The sequence below is a fragment of the Dendropsophus ebraccatus genome, chromosome 7 (genome assembly GCF_027789765.1).
Source record: "Dendropsophus ebraccatus isolate aDenEbr1 chromosome 7, aDenEbr1.pat, whole genome shotgun sequence".
In the NCBI taxonomy this organism is placed as follows: Eukaryota; Metazoa; Chordata; class Amphibia; order Anura; family Hylidae; genus Dendropsophus; species Dendropsophus ebraccatus.
In genome coordinates this window covers 116,810,231-116,836,813 of record NC_091460.1, presented here as the reverse complement: position 1 = coordinate 116,836,813, position 26,583 = coordinate 116,810,231, and the positions used below count along the sequence as shown (strand labels likewise).

Genomic DNA, 26,583 nt, shown 5'->3' with positions numbered 1-26,583 from the left:
CTGGGATGTTTAATTAGCATGAAATATCCTGCATGATATATTTTTTCCTGTTTTCAGTGGTCTAAATCAGGGTTGCGTCTTATAGACAGGTGCGTCTTATAAAGCGAAAATACAGTACTTTAGAGCACAAAAGAGTCGCCAGTGTAGCAGGGAAAAACCCCAAATTATCACAGGCACAGATACAAGCAGGTTTAAATGGAGCACGCAGGTGCCGCCTCTGCAGCTGATTGGAGCCCCCCCTGGCTTTCCTATTGGCCCCTGTGACACACCCCCTGCCCAGTGTGTCTGTACGCCTGTCACTACAAGGCTCGCAAGCCTGGAGAATTCACAGTTGCAGAGCGTTGATCCATGCAGGTTGAAAGCTGACCAGACAAGTGAGTTCTGACAGTCAGTAGTTTGAAACACAAATTACAGCTGACAGATTCCCTTTAAATTTTAACTATAGTCGCTCATTAACCCTTTGATGACCAGGCCAATTTTAGTTTTTGCACTTGAATTTTTTTTCCTCCATGTGTTTAAAAGGCCAGAGACGCTTGCATTTTTTCACCTGCAGACCCACATGAGCCCTTATTTTTTGCTACACCAATTGTACTTTGTAATGACAAGCTTAATTTTTCCATAAAATATGCAGCGAAACCAGAAAAAATGATTTGCACTGTGAAAAGCATTTTTTTCCCCATTTGTTGGGGTTTCTTGTTTAAAGGGGTACTCCGGGCTAGGGGTATTTTCCATGTATGGCCAGGCGGGGGTAGATATAGATGCCGACGGTCACTTACCTCCCTGGTTCCAGTGGCAGGTTCCCTTTTCCCATCACGCTGCCGCTTTCTGGTCTGAGCTGCGGCTTGAGAAGTGACGTTTGAGATAATGACATTTATCTATTTTCCTCAAGTCAGTACAATTACAATGATAGGCTTTTAAAAAATTAAAACCTTTTTAAAAAAATCTTTTTTTGATAATCTGCTTGCGTATATCCGACTTTTTGATCACTTTTTATTACAATTTTTCTGGAATGTGATAATTTAATAGTTCAGCACACAATGATACCAAATGTGCTTATTTTTTTAGTTTTATTTATAAAATGAGAAAAGGGGGTGACAAACAGCTGTGGATAGATACCTTGCTCGGGTGGTTTCCTTGATTGGAGACATTCCTTGGCCTGGTTGTTGCTTCCCAGAGGAAGGTCTGGCTAGTTCACTGACGTCGAGACACGTGATGGTGTCTCTGCAGTGTTCTTTCGCATATTTGATTTCCCAGGGGGGCAATGCTCTAGAATACACTGACGTCGAGAGGTGATGGTGTCTCTGTGGTGTTTTGGTTTATCTCCCTGAGGTCAACCAGCGTCCTTTTGCATGCACTTACTAGGCATTGCTCCCACTAGCCAGAAACCTACTCCACACTGATGAGGGGCAAATACCCCAAAACAGTTGTCTGTGGGTGGATACCTTGCTCGGGTGGTTGTTCCTTCCCGGAGGAAGGTCTGGCTAGTTCACTGACGTCGAGACACGTGATGGTGTCTCTGCAGTGTTGTTTTGCATAAACTTTTATTATGGGATAGGATTGTTTTCATTTTATTTTTAGTTATTTTTTATATGTTGCTGCTGGAGCCATAATAAATGGTTGCCGAGCCAGGATCAGATTCATTTTAGTGCTGAGGCCTGGCCTAACCAGAAATAGGGATCTCGCCACTTTACCATCAGGTGCAGCTTTTTAAAGACATTTAAATGGCATTGTCAGTTTGAGAGCTGCATTTAAATTAGCCGGGCACAGAAATCCGTCAGCGCCGACTAATAGCTATTAGCAGCCGGGATCAGTGCGATTCAGAGCAGGGTCACACTTAAATCATGGGTCGTCAAGGGGTTAAGAGTACATATAGTTCAGCTGCAAAATGAGAGCCTGAGAAACCATTTGGCCACAAGAGGCCACTCTCTCCTTCCAGCTCGCAGTGCAGGAAGAGGACGCCGAAGGACTGCTGCGCTGCAGCCAGGTGAGTACGTAAATAAACAAATTGTAATAAAAGAACAGTACACTAAAAGGACACCTCAAAAAGAAATTGACAGTTTTTTGATAATTAATAGAGATGAGCGAACCGGGTTCGGGTTCGAGTCGATCCGAACCTAAATGTTCAGTATTTGATTAGCTGGGGCTGCTGAACTTGGATAAAGCTCTAAGGTTGTCTGGAAAACATGGATACAGCCAATGACTATATCCATGTTTTCCACATAGCCTTAGGGCTTTATCTAAGTTCAGCAGCCCCCGCTAATCAAATGCCGAAAGTTCGGGTTCGGATCAACTCGAGCATGCTCCAGGTTCGCTTATCTCTAATAATTAATTAATCAGAGAGCCCAGCCTATTGCAACATCTCCAGCACATAGGACTGGCTTGGGGGGGAAGTTATGTAAGGTCTTTGGGCTTATAATACCAGTAGGGGAGGAGCTTATATTGTTTTCTCTCTAGGATACACAGTGAGTAAATCTAACATTCTGGCTGATCAGTGTATGTTTATAGCGTATATATGCTACATAATTTATGCTTCCACATAATAAATAGATCTCCTTGATATGCTCCATCTCAGGTATACTATGTAACTATGTCTTCTTGCATAACATAATAATTATGTTTTGATGACAATTTTCCTTCACGTTGCTTATACATAACCGAGACGCAGCTAGGTACGTTTAGTATAGCCATAGGGTATGTATATATTAAATATTGTAATACAGATAGTCGACATCCCTACAGGATATCATTCCATAGCAATGTGTAATATTAAGGTGGGTCCAGAGAAGCATTCATACATCATGGACATTTCTGATTCTTTAACTCTTGACAGGGGGTAATAAATTAGCTATCATAATGCATGTTTCCACATGTGTAGTACATGGTGTCAGGGCTGGATTACCATCTGAGTTGTTAGAGCTAATGATCTAGAATATTTTAAAAAAATCTTTATTAACTTCAATATGACTTTTAATGAAAGGGCTGGATGCAAATCATTCAGTTTTCCTGTACATGGTAGCTCCAGATTGTCAGTCATATAATACGGAGAGTGCTTGTAGCCAAGGGACAGCAATGTATAGATTCAGGCACTGATCCCCCTATTCCTGGTAATACAGAAACTTACAAATACGATTCAACGTACAGCACCCTAAAAAATAGCTATAATACAGCCAGATAGGCAGGGCCAAATAGCATCAAGGCATTCAGATCAAAGGTGAGGTGGGGGTCATCCACTGCAGCAATCCAACCCATTTTCTAGTGGGCCCTGGTGAACAGCCAGAACCCTGGGACATCTCTGGAGAGACCTAAAGATAATGGTCCACCGACTGTCACCATCCAACCTAACAGAGCTTGAGAAGATCTGCAGAGAAGAATGGCAGTACAATACTTATATCATACCCAAGTTGACTGGAGTCTGGAATCACTGCTAAAGGTGCTTCATCTAAGTACTGAGTAATAGATCTGAACAACATTTTATTATCACTCTGTCTTTATGTGGGTATTGAGTGCAGAATATGGGTGGGTTCACACTACGGAATCTGCGCTGCTAAATTCCGGAGGATTCCATCGGTTGTACCTGCTCCCAGCCGTGTGCCTCCCCGCCCATGCCATAGACACCATTCTATGCACGGGTATATTATGCATTCCACTGAAAGAATTGACATGTCAATTCTTTCGGCGGATGGCAGAATCGGCCCTCCCATAGAATGGTGTCTATGGAGCTGGCGGAAAGGCGCGTGACTGTGAGCAGGTACAACCGCCGAAATTTATCCATGCGGATTCCGTAGTCTGAACCCACCCTAATAGGGGGAAACTTGCATTATTTGTTTAAAAGTGAAAGAGTCTGACCTTTCCAAATACACTGTAGGCCCTTTTAAAGCCTTGGACTGGGGCGATTACTTAATTCCAACTTGACCGAACAGATTACTTAGCTGATAATATTTGTTTAAATAACCGTTATCAGTCAATAGAAATGTGTTGTTTAAATCAGTTTTATTTTATTTTTTAGGTTGTATTCTTACATTTGCATAGGCTGCTCAGATTGTAGATTAAAATAGATAAATTAATAAATAGCTGTTTACTAAACAATGCACAAAGCATGCTTTTAACTAACAAAAAGTTTATTGCATAGTTAGGATATAGGATCCTTAGTATCTTTAAGTATCTGTACAAAGATTTCACAATATTATAATTAGGATATAGGATCTTTAGTATCTTTAAGTATCTGTACAAAGATTTCACAATATTATAATTAGGATATAGGATCTTTAGTATCTTTAAGTATCTGTACAAAGATTTCACAATATTATAATATATTATGTCTATATAAACCGTAACTCAAATTTATTAAAATGATAAATAGCTGTGAAGCGATGTATGAGCAATAAATGTCAACAGTAATAAAAAACACATTTATGTAGGGTTTGTAAAAAGCAATACACCTGCTTTTATCTTACTTCTTACTGAGCCTCTAGGTAAATCTAAATTTCAAACTGCAGAATCCAATCTACACTACACTGGATCAAATTCTATAGTATGATTACATGCATAGTGGAGTTTTGTAATGGGGTATACTAACAAATGATCATGGTATAGTATATAGCATCATAGGGGCTATACCTTTTTAGAAAATGTCTGTGGCTGCTTTTGTTATACACAGCGACTGGCAGCTGGTTAAGTAGTGGCCATAAAATTAAAGGTAATCCATCAGCCCTCGGACCTGTCCCAAAGTGCTGGCAGAGTGCTGTAGTTGGCAGGCCCCTAGTGAGCATGGTACCTTTTCTTACAGCGTCCATGCATTATCCACAATCTGAATTACCTAGTAGAATACTTACCATGCACTTAACCTGCATTTGACATATGTACTGCGAAGAGTAGCACATGTCACAAATAGATTGATGCCTTCAGGGTCAGGACACTCCTGTCAAAATTGGTAATGATTAGTGTCCCTTCAAGTTACTAGGATATAGTTATTTGCCGATAGGAAAGAATGTTCAGCTATTCAAGGACCCAGAATTTAATATAAACACGTACATGTAGAGCTATAACAGCCTTCACACTACATGCTACAATAATATAGTGTGCCACAGGGATCTGTTAGTGGCTGCCATATGTGTATATGAGTATTTATTTGGAATCCTTCTTGTAGTAAATGGTTTCTTGCTCCAGTCACATTTCTGTATCAATTCAATCTTTTACACCAGAATATGAGATATCCTATTAATAAATCAGTTTCTTGGCGGCCATCAGCGTGTTCTTTAGAAGCATTGCAACCGTCATTGGTCCCACCCCTCCAGGAACAGGTGTAATATAGCTTGCTTTTTCTTTTACTTCTGAAAAACAGAACAAAGAACTATAATGCATTAGGTATAACGTCTCAATTGTACAGTCTTATTCTATTTAGACTCACATTGGTGTTTGGTCCCTGTATTGGGGTAGGATCCAAATAATATTTGGGGGGGGGGGCATGGTCATTTGAGTATTTCCTTCAAGCGAAGGATGAGGTAAGACCATCGTAGACTTTGATGGTGACATAATGCAAGGATATGCTATTAACTAGGCATAAATTAATTCTACATTAACATAGAAATGCCCCAGGGCTCACTTAAATGGAAGGGGGAGGCATGCTTTTGTTAAATGGGTACTCCAGCAAAAACAAAAACATAGTTTCAGATCAACTGGTGTCAGAAAGTTATGTAGATTTGTAATTTACTTCTATTAAAAAATCTCCAGTATTCCAGTACTTATGTATGTGCTGCTGTATGTTCTGCAGGAAGTGGTGTATTCTTTCCAGTCTGGCACAGAGCTCTCTGCTGCCACCTCTGTGCAGGACAGGAACTGTCCAGAGTAGGAGAGGTTTTCTATGGGGATTTGCTACTGCTCTGGGCAGTTCTTGTCATGGACAGAGGTGTCAGCAGAGAGCACTGTGTCAGACTGGAAAGAATACACCGCTTCCTGCAGGACATATAGCAGCTGATAAGTACTGGAAGACTTGAGATTTTTTAATAGAAGTAAATTACAAATCTATGTTTCTGAAACCAGTTGATTTGAAAGAAAAAGATTTTTGCTGGAGTACCCCTTTAATTAGGATTGTAGAATTGTTCACAACAAAAAGTTACTATCCTATCCGTGAGGATAAAACTGTGCGGTGCATTAAGAGCTGCCATTTCCCAGCATGTCATCTTGTACCTCTGCTCAGGACTATTTTTTGTAGATTCTAGATTCTTGAAGACTTTAACATATTCAGACTTTGACTTTTGACCAAACTATACAAATATTAAGGCTATGTTCACACTACGTATATTTGAGGCTGTATAGCAACCAAAACAAGGAGTGGATTGAAAACACAGAAAGGCTCTGTTCACATAATGTTGTAATTGAGTGGATGGCCGTCATTTAATGGCAAATATTTGCTGTTATTTTAAAACAACGGCTGTTGTATTGAAATAATGTCAGTTATTTACCGTTATATGGCGGCCATCCACTCAATTACAACATTATGTGAACAGATCCTTTCTGTGTTTTCAATCCACTCCTGGTTTTGGTTGCTATGAGGACCTGACATGAGGACCAAATACAGCCTCAAATATACATAGTGTGAACCCAGCCTAAAGGGATTGTCTGCAGTAAAATACAAGTCTATGCTGCTGTTGGGGCTGCGGGGTACCCAACAGGGTAATATACTCAGGGCCGATTCTAGGCTTCCTGCTGCCTGAGGTAAAAAGTGCAATTAAAGTGCCCCCCCACCACCACCACCAGGACATATACCCCACACATGTCTATATACATATATCTGTACATCTGTATATGTACATGTATCTATACACCAGTAGTGTATATACCGCACATATGACTATATACCAGCAGTGTATATATCATACATACACCTATAGAACAGTAATGTATATATGACACAATTTCTACCTGCAGTGTATATACTGCATACATAACTATATACTGCACCAGCAGTATATATACCATACATAGAACTATATGCCAGCAGTGTATATACTCCATCAGGGCTGCTTCTGCCAAGAGGCGAAATTAGTCTTTTGCTCGGGGCGGCAGCCAGTCGGGGTGGCCATAAATTACCCTGTCTGCTACACACCACTGACCATTGACCCAATGACCTGCAAATTGCTGGACACAGAGGGAGAATGCGAGAAAGTCACGACTGCAGACACTTTGCAGGTATTGTTATATGCTTCACACATCTCTACACTACAAGTAATCACTACCCCTATAAATGGAGCACAAGGTGTAATGGTAGTATGACCATAAATAAGGTCACCAAGAGTAGCCACCATGCATTGACTCTTGTACATGTCAGGTGCTTTTATACTTGAAGGAGCAATTGAGATTGAAGAATTGGTTACACGCTGGTGGAAATAGAAACTTGGAAACTTTTTTTCTGTCTTGCCCTCACCAAGGATGGAAGGTAGTGCTTGACCAGGGTGATTTATGGTGGAACTGGATTGTGTATGCACTTATTATTATAAGCTGCAGGTTTTCTGCACACACCTTACTTATGATTTTCAATTGGCCTGGGGGGTGATGGGGCAGTGTGGGCATGGGGGGGGGGGGGCACCATTTCTGGTTTCACCTAAGGCAGCAGAAAACCTGGAATCAGCCCTGTACTCCACACTTAACCACATATGTCTGAAGTGTATATTATGTGCCCTCTAACTGTAATTGTACATATTGTGCCACATAACCCCCCCCTCCCCCCAAACATGATAATATAATTCACAGTGCACACAAGAAATGATAGCTTTATTCAGCTTTACAGGTGCTGTCTACAATTATATTTTCAGAGTAATAGTTATACAGTCTGCAGAGGGTTAAAGGCTCCCGACCCCCGCTAAAGCCCCCTATACTTACCTGATCACGCCGGGTCCTGCTTCTTGATTTGGTCCGGTGACTGAGATTTCAGCGCCCTAAGCTCGGCGCGCGCTCCTGAGATGAGTCCGACGCTCATACAAAATTAATGGAGCGTCGGACTCATCTCAGGAGCGCGCGCGCCGGGCTTCAGGCGCTGAAATCTCCGTCACCGGACCGAATCAAGAAGCGGGACCCGGCGCGATCAGGTAAGTATGGGGGGCTCTAGCGGGGGGTCGGGAGCCTGTCACCCTGGCACGGGGGGTGACAGGTCCTCTTTAAACTTATATTAACCTTATGGCTTCTGGGAGTGGGAGGAAACCTGCTATGTTTTATGGTGCAGCATTGTTATGGTGACCTGTCTGACCACCCTGTTGTTATCTTCTTTCTCTGTTGTTATCGTCTAAGGGCCCTATTACGCCAACAGATTAACTGACAAATTTTTTTGAGCCAGCCAGGAATGGACTATAAACAGAGAACAGGTAATAAAGGAAAGACTGAGATTTCTCCTCCTTTGAAATCCATTTCTGGTTTTGGCTTAAAAAGTCACTTAATTCGTTAATTTTTTTTTTTTTTTTTTTTTGCAGAAATCAATAGACCAGGCGATTTTAAGAAACTTTGTAATTAGGTTTATTAGACAAATTATCTGAATGCCATTATCTGCATTCAAAAAGCCTTTCCCTTTCTCCTTTCTGTCATCCTCTGCTCAGAATCAGGAAATCTCGACTGTTTTTTCATCAGTTGGATCTGTCTGTTCTATAAAGAGGGGAGGGGGGATGGGGAAGGAGCGAGATTAGCGGGCAGCTGAGAGCGAAGAACAAAGGATAACACAGCGGGGAAGCTATTCAGAGCCCTATTCAGAGATCAGAGAGGTCAGTGGTAACTGCAGAGGAGAGAGGCCGTGATGTGAATGTAAATTAACTCTTTGTTGTCCTGTTTTGCTGCCTGTACTTTCTCTCTCCATAGGAAAACCATAAAGACAGAGGGAGAGCTTCAAACTGCTTTTTCATGATAAAAATTCATTTTTCCGTTAAAAATAAACCCAATTACAAAAGTTTCTTAAAATCGCCTGTACTATTGATTTCTGCAATAAAAATTTTAACGACAGTGACACTTTGAGAAAATGTGTCAGATAATCTGTTGGTGTAATAGGGCCCTAACACAGGAAACTTCAGCAGGACTCTCCAGACCACTGCCAGGAGCAGGACAAAGGTGGTGCAGCGTACTTACAGGAGGGGGCAGGGCTTAGAGTTCTGCTATAGTCAGTTCAAGGGATCTCCAGCAGCTCCAGCAAGGAGAGTGTCCTGTGGGCGACCACCCCACCGCACATCACACACTAAGCAGGGCGCTGCTGCCACAGTGTGCACAGTGTGGGAGCCAGGCAGTCAGGCCCAGTCATTTTAGTTAAGAGAGACTGATTTAACCTCACGCACAGAGAATCTGCTGCCTGAGGCAAGAGGCTCATATCGCCTCATGGCAGATGTGGCCCTGGATATATGATGGAACCCCAAAAATATTAATTATGAAGATATAAATTGGTGAAATCTTAAAAAAGAATGCAATATGGTAACTTTTGGGGGGTTCCTGTGTCTACGTAATGCACTATACGGTGAAAGCAACATGATACTACTATTCTATAGGTCAGTCCGAACACAACCACATGCAGGTTTACACAGATTCTCTAATGTTATGTATATTTTTTAATTAAATTCTTTTTTTTTGCAATTAATTATTAATAAAATGGGCCTATTGTGATGCCTATAACGGTTTTAGTTTTTCACCTACAGGGCTTTTAATAGATCGGACATATACTGTATAACATATAATGTATATATGTTGGCATATAAATTAGGCATTTGACAATAGAAATTAGTGACTACCTTCAAAGTCCACATCTCCAACTAATATTGTTTTTCCAGTAACTTCATCTTCTATATGATTGATACCAACGTCTATTACAGCTGCCCCATCTTTAACCATGTCTTCTGTGATCAATTTTGGAATACCTGAAAAAAATGTTTTACTTAATTAGGAAACAGATTTATACTAATCTAAAATCGCATGCATTATACTGACAACACACCAGTCAGAAGGGATATATAGACACTTTAGGGCAGATTTATTAAGATGTGCCCATATCCCAATTCAGCGCAAATGAAGTTCATCCAGCCCCTACTTCAGTGTCTCACGTAGAGTAAACCCAAATGGGTATTAAAAAAAAAACATAAGTCTTCCAATACTTATCAGCTGCTGTATGTCCTGCAGGAAGTGTTGTATTCTTTCCAGTCTGACACAGTGCTCTCTGCTGCCACCTCTGTCCATGTCCATAAACTTGCTCAGGGCAGTTCCTGACACAGACAGAGGTGGCAGCAGGAATCACTCTGTCAGACTGGAAAGAATAATGATAAGAATAATAAGCTGATAAGTACTGGACGACTGGTGATTTTTTTTTAATAGAAGTGAATTACAAATTTCTGTCACCGGTTGATTTGAAAGATTTTTTTTTTTGCTGGAGTATGCCTTTAATACTGTGGACTTTTTTTTTTTTTTACAGTCAATGCTGTTTCTCCAGTGATTAACTAATCAGGTGATCACTGATTTCATATGAAAGTCTGGGAAATGTAGTTTTACAGGTGTTTTTAGTCATTATCATCATAAGCTTTACAGCAATGGAGCAGCGTTATCAATATGCCAGATACAAAACACAGTCTGATTTGCCCACAGCAACCAATCACAGCTCACCTTTCATATCTTTACAAGCTGAGCTATTATTGGTGGCTATGTGCAAGTTAGACTGCCTAAGTTGCACATTGCAACCAATCACAGTTCATCTTTTATTTTACCAGAGTAATTTGAGAAATAAAAGCTGAGCTGTGATTGGTTGCTAGGGGCCACATCAAACCATATTATTCAGTGTTCTTAGTGTGGCCTAACCATAAGCTGTTTGCTTGGTCACAAGTGTGATTAGTGACCTCTGCAGTAAAGCACATCACCGGTCATTAATGGGTTAATGCTTCAGATGTGTTTGCCAACAGTAACCATGGCAACCTTGCACTGTGATGACAAGCGCTTATGTCATAAAGAAGGTTCCATAAAGCAATGCACCGCCCCCTGATCAGTGCCATCTTGGATGCGCCAGAGGAACCTTGAGCTTGACCACTTTACTGCCCCCTACCTTTGATATAATTTGGAGGTTCTAGCAGGGGAAAAGGGGTGGTCTGCATTAGACTACCCCTTCATCGAGTCGCCACCTTGTTAAGAAGTGGACCTGGAGCTGTGAGGGAGAAGAGATACATCCGCCTAGGCATCACTAAGGTGACAGATATTGCAGCTGGATTTCTCTCCTATCCAGTTTATTATATTTATAATATGGTATTACCCTCTAAGCCCAGGGGAGGGGCAACTCTCCAGCCATGGCTCCCTCGAGGTTTCCCCCACAGGGGTTTTTTCCTCGCCTGAGTGCTGGAGGGTGACACTTCGTGAGTCGGGGGTCTGCCATTTTTAGGTGTCATGTAATTTTAAATAAAATTGGGCCCCTTTGGCACCTGATTACAATGTGTTGTGTCTTTATTTTGCGTTCTTTGGTTTATCTTTTTATGCTTGGGAGTTGGGGATACATCACATATTGCAGAGTCATAAAGCTGGACATCTGCCTGCTACACAGATCTATCACCTGCACAATGAGCGCAAGTAGCATGAAGCAGTGGATAGTAGAACTATGTGCATATCCCTGGATTAAAGGGACACTCAAATCTTGAAGAAAAAACATGCATCACAAGGTTTATACCTACATCTGCAAGGTTTGTCAAAAGGTTTTTTCAAGTGACAGGTCACACCAATCATAGCATATCATGGACACCACCATAAATATACATTATATATACACAATAAAGTGGCTCTTGTCTGTGTGGGCAGCATCAGGGACAGGGCAAACTATCGTGCTCCCACACACATACATCCAGGTGTGGCCTAGGTAGCTGCTCCCCCAAATCCATTGTATAGGAGATGTCAAGCCAACTGGTAGGGGTCCCAGTGGTCACGAGAATGTGGGGAACGTGTCTCCCTCAAATAAGCAGTGGAGACGGTGCTCCATTAATTCTCTATAGGACTTGTTAGCCCTTATCCTGTGAATAACTTTAAAGGGGTTATCCAGCACTACAAAAACATGGCCACTTTCCCCTACTGTTGTCTCTAGTTTGGGTGGGGTTTTGAAACTCAGTTCCATTGAAGTAAATGGAGCTTAATTGCAAACCACACCTGAACTGGAGACAACAGTAGGGGGAAAAGTGGCCATGTTTTTGTAGCGCTGGATAACCCCTTTAAGAGAGGGGTATGTTCTCATCTACTATATGGTTTTTCAGAAATATGTCATATGGCATTTTCGCGGGTCGAAAACACTGCGACCAGGTTGCTTTTGCCCCAGGTGTTCTGATAGGATTAGGCATCGGGTGCAATCAGCTTGTGGACAGGACCTCTAGTCTCCTATATTTCAGCCTGCCTCTCATTGACGGTTATTGAGCTTGTCTCTGTCTGCTTGCTATCCTCTGTTTATCCTGACCATTGCCTTGTACTTCTGACTATTTTAGTAGCATCTTTCATCACAAGACAGCACAATGGAAATCTGTGTATCTGACAAGGGGATGGTAATTTTGGCTGTAGGGGATGGTAACATGACAATATCCAGCCATGCCTCCTTTGATATCAGAGCATGTGTTGTCTACACAGAGAGAGGGAGGAGTCAGGGAGCTGTAGACAATACACATTTTGTAGTTCTTCTATTTTATACTTCTTGTCAGGGGTGAATCATGCAAAAGCACACAGAAGCCAGTACTATTAATGATAACACTATATTAAAAAGTTATATGTCTGGGGATGGCTGTTATATTTAATTACACTTTTCTAATACTGGATAATCCCTTTAAAACTGTAATTCAACTTGAAGGTTGTACAAGGCCATAATACACAAATATGCATGAGATCTGTGTAGCCCGATCCAAGCACCACTATAATTTTGGAGTTTATGTTGCAGTATACAGAGGCAATACAAATGTTCCCTTTCCCTGCAATTATTTAAGGTGTGGACAGTACAGACAACTGGGAGTGTTATTTTAGGAAGAACTGCATAAAACTAAACCAGTTTACAATGCATTCTACATGGATGTAAATGTATACATTAGACTGAAAAAACACTAATATATAACCATCATAATATCATGTCGAGGAACTCACTTGGACTTTAATTTAACCTCTTTACCCCATCTGAGATTTTTGGCAAATTTGGGGAGAAAATGCAGTTCTGATTGGCCTGCTGTTGTGCATGCCTTTTTCCGACTCCCCACAGTCGCCGCTGGATTCTCTAAGCTAAACTAACAGGACGCTCAGTCAATCACTGGCTGAGAAGGGACGTCACCTCGGCCACTGATTGGCTGAGGGGCAGTGGCACAGCTACCATAGAGGCAGGGTAGGCAGTTGCTATGGCTTCCGTGCAGGAGGGGGGCCGGTGGAGAAGGTAAGAGCGTGTGTCCTTCTGGTTAACCCCTTATGTACTGCAGTGTGTAAGTGACCCAATGTTTACTTACATGCTGCAACACTAAAAAAGGGTTAACAAGCAGAAGACAGAGATCTCTGCTTCACTGCACTGATACCCTCTGACCTGTGTTCTCCAGCTGGCAATCAAGTAGGAAAATGTGCAGAGCTTCCTGCAGAGGTCAGGGGTTATCAGTGCAAAAGCAGTAAAGTATGTGCTTTGTGTTGTGCGTAAGGGAGGGGGGCCCTTAAAATTTTTTGCTATAGGGCCCTGTGAATCCTAGCCACACCCCTGCTGAGCAGCCTGTCTCTTCAGAGACCCTTAGAGATTCCAGCAGCGGCTGCGGGGAGTGAGCAGAAGTTAGAAGGAAACTAAGGAGTGCGGACAAGTTTATTATTTTTTTTAAATCATTCATCAGTGGCGCATCGCTATTACACAAAGCAATGTGCGTCTGGTGGACGATGATTCTTAGGCAGGATTAAACTACACAATCAGCCGATAATCGCTTCATGGAATGATTGTTGTCTCTATTACACAGAATGATCATTTGAAAAATCGGCCTGATTTGGCAGATTATCGATCCTTTTAATAGGGCCTTAAATCCTCCTAGAGCAATATAATTAGCAAACATTAGATTGCTTATACTGATTAATGCTATGCTTTTGCATAGCATTGATCAGTTAGATCGGTACTCGGCTGGTAAAGTCTGCCTCAACTAGACATAAAACACCTTTGGTTTCGCTAGACAACCCACATATCAAGTTCATCTGACTTACAGCTTGGGCAGATCCTGGGAACATCTTTCCAAAAGTATTTAAAGATCTCTATATGCCAAAGGCTTGTTCCAGTAAATTAACTTATAGGAAGTGCCAAACCTATTGAACTAGGACATTTAATGTGATTATAAAGATGCGCTAATGGTATAAAAGATTACAATTAGGAATATTTAAAGCTCTTCTTAATTGCAGTTTACCCAGATTAGCACAATCGTTCCGGGATCTCTTAGTATGTTAGAAAGTGAAATGTATGGTTTTATATAAAATGATTCACTACAGATTATAAAATGAAAATAATTGATTACATTACTGATTTAAATGATAGTCCCATGAGACTATAAAAGGTTATATAGGCTGAAGTAAAAGGGAGGTTCATAAGCACCGATGGTCCCTTGAATTAATGATTGTGGTAGGATGCACGGTGAACCCACAACCCTAAGTGGGTATGCGAAACTGGTCTGGAAGGGGTCTAACAGCATCCAGAGAGAATATTGCAACAAGTTTTATTGGACACCAAGTCTACATAGATACAACATTTTGACCCCTGCTGGGGTCTTTATCCCTGTTATCTGTTTTAGAAAAAGCACCTTCAAGTACATTCTTTAGGGAATTCATACCCCATTTAGGACCCTTATGTATCAACCAGAGCAAATAGAGGCCATAAAGACACAAAACCTACATCAAACAGTTTTTTGTTTTACACAGGGTGATGCCTATATGGGCGGGAAGGGGGTCTAAATAACAGGGCAGATGCCTAATTGAAAGGGGGTAACTACCTGGGGAGATGCCTACACAGGGGGAAGGGGGTCTTAAACATGAAGAGGGATTAACTCACACTGGGGATGCCTACATGAGGGAGGGATGGGGTTAACTACCAGTAATTACCAGGGGAGATGCCTAATATTGGGATGCTATCTGCTGGGGGGTGCTAACTAACTGTAGCATTACCTACAGTGGGATGCCTCCTACATTGGGGGATACTACACACGGTGGGGCTTACAATATTCCTACCTTCTGTGAAGACTACCTATAGGGGTATTAGCTACATGAGGGATACTACTGGGGGCTACCTGCACATGGAGGCCTTACTTTTACATAGAGAAAGGAGAGGGGACTATTATACGGGGCACAAAATAACTTAACTATTACATGGAAACAGAGGGACCTAGCTACTATATGGGGCCCTTATCTATTATATGAGGGCACAGAAGGGCCTTTTTACTATGTGAGGACATAGCGGAAACATTAGTACTGTTTGAGGGTCGGAATTGGGCCTAAATACTGCATAGGGGTACAAAGTGTTCATTGTTACAGTGTGGAGCAATACAGATGGGGACTTTGTATAGCAGTAAGGATGGTGCTGGAGCAAGTAGCCTAAAATGTCACACAGGTAGATTCTGTGGGGAAGTCTTCATAATAGCTGGGTCAGGTAGAGAAAAAGGAAAAGTCACCGAATGAGATCAGAGAAGACCACCCCTGTGAGCCACTGGATATAACTGCACTGTAATCTTATATGGTGTGCAGAGCCTGTGTACACTTGGCATCTACCTCTATATGGGTCAATGTATTAGGGGGATAATTGTCTGTTTATAGTGGATGTTATTTAGTCATGGTATGGGGCTATTAGTCACTGTGTGGTGGAAATGGTGGCGGTCACAGTGTGGCAATAATAAGTGTTTTAATATACTGACAATATTGGTCTTGGTAGTAATGGTATGGAGAATTGGGGTAAACGTGGAAAGGCACATTGCCTTGAATTTCCCACTCAAAATTGGGAGGTATGATTATACTTCTTAGACTGGATGCTGAGAAAGCATTTGACCCCATTATATGGCAATCCCTAAATACTTTGCTTAGACATAGAGGCTTTGAAGATTTCAGTTCCTTTACACACTCTAAACTAATCCCACCACTAGAATACTTGTCAACGGCCTCCTCTCCACACCCATGAAAATGGAGAGAGATACCAGACAGGGTTGTCGCCTTTCTCTATTCTTTCCAATGTAGCCCTTGACCCCCCTCATCTATATTTTGAATGACTGGCCCATCTTTGAAATTAGAGCAATTGATACCACACTCTTACAACTAAACCCTAGCAGATGACTTACTTTAGTTGGTTTTGCAGCCCCAAGATACCCTTTGAACACTTTTTGGTCTTTAAAATGAACTTAAAATGAAATAAAATAAGTCAGAAACCATAGAGCACCAACACAGATAAACACCACTCAAAAATGAAGGCATTTTATGCATATTTTTTTTTTATCAGTAAGTTGGGTTATTTATGGACTATTTTATTACAGGGCCCATTTAAGAAAAGAAAAAGGAAACATTTACCTGCTGCCACAATAATTATATCCGCTATCTGTGTGTGGATCTTCAGTAACTCTTTCGGGGTATATCTGTGTGTGATTGTCACGGTTGCATCACCTTAGAGATAAAAGAATCAGATGTCAGTATATTAGGGAACATTCTTTCATCTGTGCCTTTTTGTCTCCATCCAGCTTTCTAAAAAAAAAAAAACAAATAATAAAAAAAAACAGATGACATTTAAACCACACCCCTTATACTGAGACCACTCCCATTTGAACCAAAGCCACACCTTTTTGTCAGACATAGTGCTTTTAAGTTTTTAAAACACATAATACATTTGTCAGGAGTCATGTAGGCCAGATTGTTGCCACTTTTTAATGTTCTTAAATTTTTGTTGATTTTTATGTATTCAAATACTTTTAGTCTTGTAATGTTTTAACACTCAATATACAGTGTTCCAGATATATATATATATATATATATATATATATATATACACATATATACAGAGGCAACTTTCGCTTTGTAATGGGAAAATCTTTCCAAAATTTTTAATTTAATTTTTTTTAGCTAACAAATAAATACAAACCTCGAAAAACTTTTTATACTTCTTGAACCTGTCCACATGTTCATGTTACACTCACATCTCTGTATATTTATTTTACTTAGATTTTATGGGATAGACAAACACAAAGTAAAAGGTAATTGTAAAGTGAGAGGGTGCATTTACACGGAAAGATTTTTTTGACAGATTATCTGCCAAAGATTTGAAGCCAAAGCCAGGAATGGATTTGAAAAGAGGAAAAATCTCAGGCTTTCCTTTATGACCTGATCTCTGTTCATAGTCTTTTTCTGGCTTTGGTTTCAAATCTTTGGCAGATAATCTGTCAGATAATCTTTCTGTGTAAATAGACCCTGAGGCTATGTTCACACTACGTAAGAGACCGGCCGTTCCTTGACCGCTACTTAAGTGCCGGCCGGATGATCTGTCCGGCCGCAGAGCTCTGATGCGGGCGCATCAGCGCGCGCCCCCATCAGAGCTTCCCATAGCACACAGTGAAGCAAGTGGCCGGAGCCCCTCGCTTCACTGTGTGAACTGACAGATCGTATACACTGTCAGTTTTTTGCGGACCCGTATGGGATCCCGGCCGGAGCGTATACAATGTGTGTACGCTCTGGCCGGGATCCCATAGCTTAATAGGCTGTGTTCCGCTGCACTAAAACTACGCCCATTGTTGCCATCAGCAACAAAGGCCGTAGTTTTACGTAGTGTGAACATAGCTTTGGGGTGCGTTTACACAGAAAGATTTATCTGACAAATTTTGGAAGCCAAAGCCAGGAATGGATTTAAAAAGAGGATAGATCCCAGTCTTTTCATCATGACCTGATCCCTGTTTATAGTCTGTTCCTGGCTTTGGCTTCAAAGATCTGTCAGATAAATCTGTCTGTGTAAACGCACCATTAAAGCTGGTGTGTGGGATGCAATTGTATCAGTAAATCCATTTGTAACCAATGACCTTTAGAGGTCACCTACATAGTAAACGAAGTCACCTGTGTGTCATGTCTTCTCAGTATAGCCAGGGGCGGTCTTGGCATTTCTGGGGCCCCAAGCAAAGTTATGTCTGGGGCCCCCCCCCCCTCGACATGCGTTCCAAAACAATAGACCGCTGTGTGTTCCCCCCAGTAGTATATACCCCTTGTGCGCTACCACCAGTAATATATACTCCTTGTATGCTGCCCTCAATAGTATATACCCCTTGTTTGCTTCCCCCAGTAGTATATAGACCCCTGTGTGTTCCCCAGTTATATATAGCCCCCTTTGTGCTCCCCCAGAAGTATATAGACCGCCTGTGTGCTGCCCCAGTTGTATATAGACCCCCTGTGTGCTGCCCCCAGTCGTATATACCCCGTGTGCTCCCCCACTAGTATATAGGCCCCCTGTGTCTCCCTCAGGGGTATTTAGCCTCCCTGTGTGCTCCCGCACTTGGATATAGACCTCCTGTGTGCTCCCCCACTTGGATATAGACCCCTGTGTGCTCCTCCAGTAGTATATAACCCCCCTGTGTGGTTCCCCCAGTAGTATATATCCCCCCTGTGTGCCCCACCAGTATTATATAGACCTCTTGTGTGCTGCCCCAGTAGTATACAGACCCCTGTGTGCTCCCCCAGTTATATATAGACCACCTGTGTGCCTCACAAGTAGTATATAGACCCCCTGTATGTTCCCCCAGTAGTATATAGACCCCCTGTGTTCTCCCCCAGTAGTATATAGCCCCCCTGTGTGCTCTCCCACTTGGATATAGACCTCCTGTGTGCTCTCCAAGTTGTATATAGACCCCATTCTGCTGCCCCAAGTAGTATATAGACCCCCTGTGTGCTGCCCCCAGTAGTATATAGACCCCTCTGTGAAGCCCCAGTAGTCTATAGCCCCCCTGTGATATAGCCCCCCTGTGTGCTCCCCCATTTATATAGACCCCCACTGTGCGCTCCCCCAGTTAAACAGACCCCTGTGTGCTCCCCCTGTGCGCTCATTACGAGTGCTTATAGTTACAGTTCAGATGGCAGCAGCGAGCGGGGCAGCGACCCTGTCCAGCGGTCTTGAGCATAAGAGCGGGGCGTGGGGGCCCCCCTGGATGTTGAGGGCCCCAAGCGATCGCTTGGTGTGCTTGGTGCCAAAGACCGCCACTGAGTATAGCTACAGCTTTTCTGAGCTTTGTTAGAGAACATAAAAAATATCCCGAGCTCTGAACATCTCACAGAGCATTGTTTAATGCTTCATGCCAAAATGGAACATATGCAAACCTGACTCTGCCATCCATCTAAACTGACAGCCAAGACAAGAAGCAGCCTAGAGGTCTCTGCGCACGTTCACGTCACCGTTCTTCTGTCTTCATGTTGATTGAAGGCCGGAAGTCACGCTCTCCAATGCATTCTCTATGGGAGAGTGTGACTTCCAGCCTACAATCAACATGGAGACAGAAGAGTGGTCGGAAGAGCGGTGACGTCAATGCGCAAGGGATTTGAACAGCACCACTGGACCAGAACTCCGCCAGACACGGATCATCGCTGGTAAGTATAGGTACCAGCGAGCAGCAGGGGGCCAAATAAAAAAAAATCCGGAATGCTTCTTTAAGGAACAGTTGCAAGAAGAAAGCCATTTCTGAAAGAAAATCTTAAAGCGACTCTGTACCCACTTTGTGACCCCCCCCCAACTACTTATACCTTCTTTTTCCTGCTATGTTTATCCATGCTGGTGTCGTTTTCCAGAAGCTTAAAATCATACTTTATTCATGCTGTAGCTGTGTCTAAGAGGCGTGGCCTAGAACGATCGTGCCCTAGGCCAGCGCTGCCTGTGTGGTGTGGTTATTCGTCTCCTCCTTCCCTCCGATCCGCCCTCTGTCTGGGTGCACAGCATTCTCAGTCATTGAGCATGTGCCGCCTCCTGACCCCCGGGCGCGGCTGCAATGACGTAGCCATGTCCGGGCCCCCTCTCTGGTGTCTTCACAATTAAGCCCCCGCTTCTCTGCGCAGTGACGCCACCGGCTTTGTGCATCACTGCGCGTGCTCGGGATCGTAGCGCAACGGCGCCTGTGCGTAGAAGAGGACCACCTGATTCAGGGAGCGGGCTGCACAATGGTATGGGGCGGGGTGAGGCGGCGCAGGAGGCAGGATGGGCGGGGAAAGGCCGGGAAAGGCCGGGCGCATCCCAAACACGGAGCGGGGGCTTAATTGTGAGGACACCAGAGAGGCGGCGCGGACCCGGCTACGTCATTGCATCCGCGCCCGGGGGTCAGGAGGCGACGCATGCTCAATGACTGCTAATGCTGTGCACCCAGACAGAGGGCGGATCGGAGGGCAGGAGGAGACGAATAACCACACCACATAGGCGGCGCCTCTTAGACACGGCTACAGCATGAATAAAGTATGATTTTAAGTTTCTGGAAAATGACACTAACATGGATAGACATAGCAGGACAAAGAACATCTCATCAGCTAAAAGAAGGTATAAGTAGTTGGGGGGGGTCACAAAGTGGGTACAAAGTCGCTTTAAGTCCCGTTTGTGCCATGCCAAAATTTTGACGTTATATAATTTTTAAGTCACCAAATACATACAGTGACTTGAAAAAGTATTCATACCCCTTGAACTTTTCTACAATGTAGCACATTATCACATAATAAAAACTGCAGTATTCTTTTCTTATTTTACGGCTGCATTTTGAATTAAGTTTACTGTGTGTCTACCTGGCATCAGAGTGAATGTGTAATGTGTTAACCATGGTAGAAATATGAGAACTTGCCTTTGCAGTACAAAGTTCAGTAGAAAAGGACATCTCAGAATATTTTAGAATGTGCAGGCTAATGGTGACTCAGAGCTTGGAAGTCACGCTGCTCTCTTTGCACTGTTTAGTATGTATATTCAAACTGCTCTTCATCATGCTATTTTTGGCAGACCAAACTTTCCCCATGATGCAAGCATTGCTGGAGCCCAATGCTTAAACACAAGAACATGACATGCTATGGTTAGAAATGGATTTCAATAACTACTTAAAATGTGCAATAATCTCTGAAAAGATTATATTTCAATGAACAGAACAATAATATTGTCATGGAAAAATGTTGAATTTGAATGTCTACGTTCAGGGTGCAAACTCATCCACTTTGGTCAAGCATATGGAAACCCATCAATGGTAAAGTCATATTGCCATACACTTAGAAACCTTTCCATGTTTAGTACCAGGGTAGATCACAATTTAGAATCCAAACGATAGTGAAAGGAGTATGCCAGCTTAAAGCGAATGTCCCACTAGGTACATTGCTTTGTGGTTTTTACTTGAACAGACCGTGTGGGGATGCCGATGTCATGGTCCTTTTTTTTTAAATGTTCCTGCGCACGGCATTGGTCTATTCCCGAGCACTGGCCCAGCATGAAACAATGGGAGCAGGCCCGCCGGCCCCCAGTGTGATGAAACCCCCTCCCCTCTGTGACGCGGCCCCATTATAATTAATGGAGCCACGTCACAGAGGGGAGGGGAGATCGTCACACTGGGTGTTGGGGGGCCTGCCCCCAGTGTTACATGCTGGGCCAGTACTCAGGAATAGACCAACACCGTGCGCGGGAACCAGGTGGCGTTTCAAAAAAAGGACCACAGCATCGGCATCACTGCAACGGCGTCTATCTGTTAATGTAAAAAAAGACAAAGCGATGTACCTAGTGGTACATTCAAATGTAACATATAATTTATACATAAGGGTCATCCCCTTGATCATCCATGGTGGGTGCTACACATTATTTGATCAAATAGTACGCTAAGAATCTCATTTTGTATAGCAAAGTCACACAGATGTGTCAAAGGTTTTGATCGGTTGAGTTCCCACCCCCCACCCTTTTGTCAAGGTACCAATATACCCAAAAGTGAGTAATATATTATTTCTAGCAGTGTCAGAAAGACATAGGGAGCAAGTACAACCGAGAACAGTGCTAAGTTTGCTATGTAATTCATGAGTTCAATGATAGTTGTTTAATATATTAACTCTTACCCCCAGGTCTCTCATGTCTTCCATCTGTGTGCAGGAGCATTGATATAGGCATCCCAACATTCTTCGATCTTCCCACAACTACCACATTTTTGCCAAATGTTTGTATCCCTACAAATACAGATGTAAAATTATAAATTTTTCGTTCAAAGCCTATTTCCATCACTAAAACTTTTTTTTTTAGTTTTCCAGTAAATCTCAGATGAAAAATACCATTCAGTCCATGGCAGACTTTCATTAGAACTCAGCCTGCTGAACATTCCTGGGAATTTTACTAATTCTCTTCAAGTTAACGAGGACCTGTCAGCAACTTTTTGCTGACTAAATTAGGCAGTGTACAACAGGACTTCTTACCCTCAATAGCTTTTATTTTAGTCCGTCACTCCAGAGGGGTTTTATTCAACTTAGCAGTGTCGGACTGACCCACCGAAGGATTGGAAAATCCTCCGGTGGGCCCCCAGCTTTAGAACCTGCACAAACACTGACTGACATGTCTTTATTGGTGGGCCCCCAGGATCATTTCCTCTGGTGGGCCCCAGATACCCCAGTCCGACACTGTAACTTAGGAGATAATGCCCAGGGGGTGTTCCCCTGACTACAGAAGCCCAGCAAGGTTCAGCTTATGCAGCCCAAAGGAACACCCTGTGGACTTTTTCTCCTCATTTGCATAAAAATTATAGCGCTTATATCTTAGCACTAGAGTGACAGACTAAAATAAGAGTTATATCTTTACTCTACAAGGACAGGTCCTCTTTAAACTCTTGTTATACATAACATTTATCATCATATAAAAACTGCCAATATACCTGTTCTCTTAATGATTTCCCACACAGCTGCAGCAGTGGCAGGAATAATAGACGATTGATCCAGGCAAAGTCTTCCAATATTTACTATGTGAAATCCGTCCACATCTTTTTCTGGAGCAATAGCATTGCATACATCTCGCTCATTGATGTGCTCTAAAATGATAAGGGTTTGATTGGTAAATAAGCATACTTGCCTAATATCTTTTCAATAATAAGAAATGTATGCAGGTAATTATAGCAGATGACTTTGCTGTTTGATTCATGCAGAATGTCGCCAAATTGAAGAAGTCGCCCAATTTGAAGAAAAAAAAAAATCTAAATCACAGCTTTCATTGTATATCTTAGGCCCCTTTTACACTACCGTGGCTGTTTTTATGGTCAGGAAACACTGATCAGGAAGCCTTTCAGGAGGTTTCAGGGGACCATCAGTGTTTACTCTCTAGTTTCTCCCTCTGTCTTCAGGCTTTGCGAACACACCAGTGATGTCACTCATGTCTTGTAATGCTTGGGGGACCATCAGGAAGAGTGCTTGACAGGGACAGGAGCCAATAGCCTTTCCAAACACATTGCGGCATTTACCTGTATGTGCTCCTGAATAAGGGGTGTATACAGTTAAAGGGCCAGTGTCAGCACCCAGCGGCACCTGCCCGGGTGCTGGAACTGGCCTGGGCTGCCAAGCAATGCATCAGGAACTCTGGTGCTGTCTGGAATTCCAGGATGACATGTCCCATAATTTCTGGGCCTATTTTCATGCACGGACACCCTTTAGGGTGAAGGGTGTCCGTGCCCAGTAGAAACTATGGTTCAGGAAATCTATCTAGATTTCCTGATAAGAAATCCAGATAAATTTTCGTGAAGTGGACCTTACATTACAAATGTAACTGAGAAATGTATAACAACATTTTTTTCTCTGTGTTCTAGGAGATTACTAATTTCCCTATCCTCCTCTTCACTACTGTTTCTATCTGTGAGACAACTGTGTACAGAAAGACAACAAGAATAAGGGTCCTATTACATTGGCCGACTACGCCCCGATCATTTTAGTAAACGAGCACCGACCTGTTAGAGTGGCGCTCGTTTACTGGACCTATTAGACGGCCCCATAATTGGGCAGTAAGGGCTGCTAGAACATTGTTAGCGATGTCTATGCAGCCCTTGTCCAAACACCTGATACCTTATCTCAGCTTCCCAGTCCCAGCGGTAGCAGCGTCTGAGCGTCCTGTCAGCTGACAGGCCGGGGCTCCTGCGGACTGTGATTGACTGAGCAGCCTGTCAGCTGACAGGACGTTCCGAAGCTTCAGCCGCCGGCATTGGGAAGCTGCGGAGCACAGGAGAGAAGACCGGGAGCGGGGAGAGATAAGGTATCAGATGTTATGGCAATTGTCAGCTGCTGGCCGCACATAGCTGTTAGGCGTAGCAACGTATTACTGAACAATTTTAGGTCCAAACATAAACCAATGATCAGTCGATGATCGTTTCATTTACGCGGAGCAATAATTGGTTACATTGGGCGTGTAATAGGGCTCTAAGTTCTGTTTTAGACGGGCTGATAGAAGCGCCAATCAGCAAGATTGGCACTCATTTGCTGAGCCTCAATCATGCAGCCGGACCAAACAAATGATCACTGGATCATTTGTGCACCCCTTTTTTTTCCATTTATGTTCAGCCGCACATTCTCTGTTACGTAGGGAGATGTGCGTCCGGCTTGCAGTAATTTTAAGAGTTGCACAAAAGATGCTATTAGCTATTAGAATGTTTTCTTGTTCGCTGGCTGATCTCTCGCTAAAAATGTAAATACAAGATTAAGGCAGCCATCATCTTGGATCATGCACTCCACCCATCCCCCATGGGTGATTTAAGCAGGGAAAAGCTACATGCCCAGAATGTTTAGGCTTTCTATTAACCCAGAAGAGGTATAATCTATAATGTAAGGTCTGTCACTCTCTGAGCTCATCTTATTGTGGTGGGATGATACTGGCTATATTAACAAATTTTATTCTAAGAACCTCATTTTTTTCTATAGCCGTATTGCAGTTTCATAAATCTATATTATACACATATCCTAGCATTTGCAGGGTGCTTTTGCACCTTTTGTGTGTTTGTAATTTATCCGTGGCCGTGTGCATCCAGGTCGGCTTCTGCCATGAGACAAAAGGAGTTTATTGCTCAGGGCGGCAGCTTTGTAAAGCCGCATGTTTTATGGAGTGGCCATAAATTATACTGCCTGCAACACACCACTTACTTCACTGATCCCATGACCTGCAAATAGCTGGACACAGAGGTAGAATGCAAGGAAGTCAGGACTGGGAACACTTTGAGGCTATGTTCACACTACGTAAAACTAAGGCCATAGTTCTCGCCGCAGAACTACGGCCGTAGTTTTGAGGGGTGGAACATAACCTTATTTTCAATGGGATCCCGGCCGGAGCGTACACACATCATATGCGCTCCGGCCGGAATCCCATGCGGTGCCGGAAAAAACTGACATGTCAGTTTTCTGCAGCCGGAATTCAGTGAATTCCAGCTGCAGAAAGACCTGTCAGTTGACACAGTGAAGCAAGCGGCTCCAGCCGCTTGCTTCACTGTGGGCTATGGGAAGCTCTGATGCAGGCGCGCGCGGCCGGGTATTCACGTAATGTGAACATAGCCTGAAGGTATTGTTATATGCTTCAGGCATCACTACACAACAAGTGATCACTACCCCATTATATGGAGCCCAAGGTGTAATGGTAGTATGACCATGAATAATATCAGTAGTCACAGTGCATTGACATGTGTTTTTATTCTTGGAGAAGCAATATAGATTGAACAATTGGTTACACACATATGTGGAAACGGAAACTTGGAAACGTCTTCTGTCTTGTCCTCACCACCAATGGAAGGCATGCCTGACCAGGGTGATTTATGGTGGAGATGGAATATGTATGCACTTGTTATTATAAGCTGCATGTTTTCTGCACACGCACCTTACATATGATTTTCAAAAGGCCTGCGGGCTGATGGGACAGTGTGGGCATTGGGTGGTGGGGAAGGGAAACATTTCAGGTTTCACCTCAGGTAACAGAAAACCTAGAATCGGTGTTGGATGTGCTGGCCATTTTTTTTCCAATCTAATGTATGTACCAGTACAAGTCTGGATCCATCTTTTCTCAGCACCTGGGGAGCAGCGGCAAAGCCCGCAGTCTGATGAGCAAATAGGAACTAAGCGATTCACTTAGTTCCTGCTGTAGATTTGCTCATCTCTAATGGTAAACATGCAAACATCTACACTTACCACCCCTGTTCTCACACCACCACTGCTGTCATGGAGCTCCAGTCCTGATGCTCTGCTCTTCCTGTGTTTGTGATTTGCATATTCACTTGCTTGCTCAGCCAATCAGTGGATGACATGGGGCACCGCTGCTGCCACTGACTGGCTGAGTTGGCCGATGCATATGCCAACCCCAAACTCAGGAAGAGCTTGATATTCTGCCATGTTATGTTTAGTAATATTTATGCACAACTGTGTTCTAAAATCAGTGCAGTAATAAAAAAAGAGTAGAATAAAAATAAGAAATAATTGCATTTTCGGATGACATAGTATTGAAAATATAACATTCACCGAAAGAAGTATCTTTTGTTATAGAGGGAGACTAGAAATGGTCTAAACTTACAGTACACAGTGAATTTGAATTCTTTTATTTTTCAGAAGAAGATTTTTATATTAGATTACTATCATCTCTTAGAAGCTGAAAAGCGACATTTCTTAAATTCT

General features: G+C 42.8%; 1 protein-coding gene across 2 annotated transcripts in view; it reads right to left on the bottom strand.

The window, feature by feature from the left end:
- LOC138797000 (bifunctional methylenetetrahydrofolate dehydrogenase/cyclohydrolase 2, mitochondrial-like) overlaps positions 1–26,583 on the bottom strand; it is a 75,885-nt gene that overhangs the window by 22,168 nt on the left and 27,134 nt on the right. The window contains exons 4-8 of one of the 2 annotated variants that reach the window (XM_069976767.1): positions 22,830–22,982; positions 22,027–22,134; positions 16,513–16,605; positions 9,756–9,881; positions 4,365–5,330 (exon numbers count right to left, since the gene is read on the bottom strand). In XM_069976767.1, the coding sequence (XP_069832868.1) occupies positions 5,218–5,330; positions 9,756–9,881; positions 16,513–16,605; positions 22,027–22,134; positions 22,830–22,982 (593 nt within the window). In that variant the 3' untranslated portion in view covers positions 4,365–5,217. Of the gene's footprint in view, positions 1–4,364; positions 5,331–9,755; positions 9,882–16,512; positions 16,606–22,026; positions 22,135–22,829; positions 22,983–26,583 lie in introns of those variants that run through there. The other variant, XM_069976765.1, reaches the window with a different exon arrangement.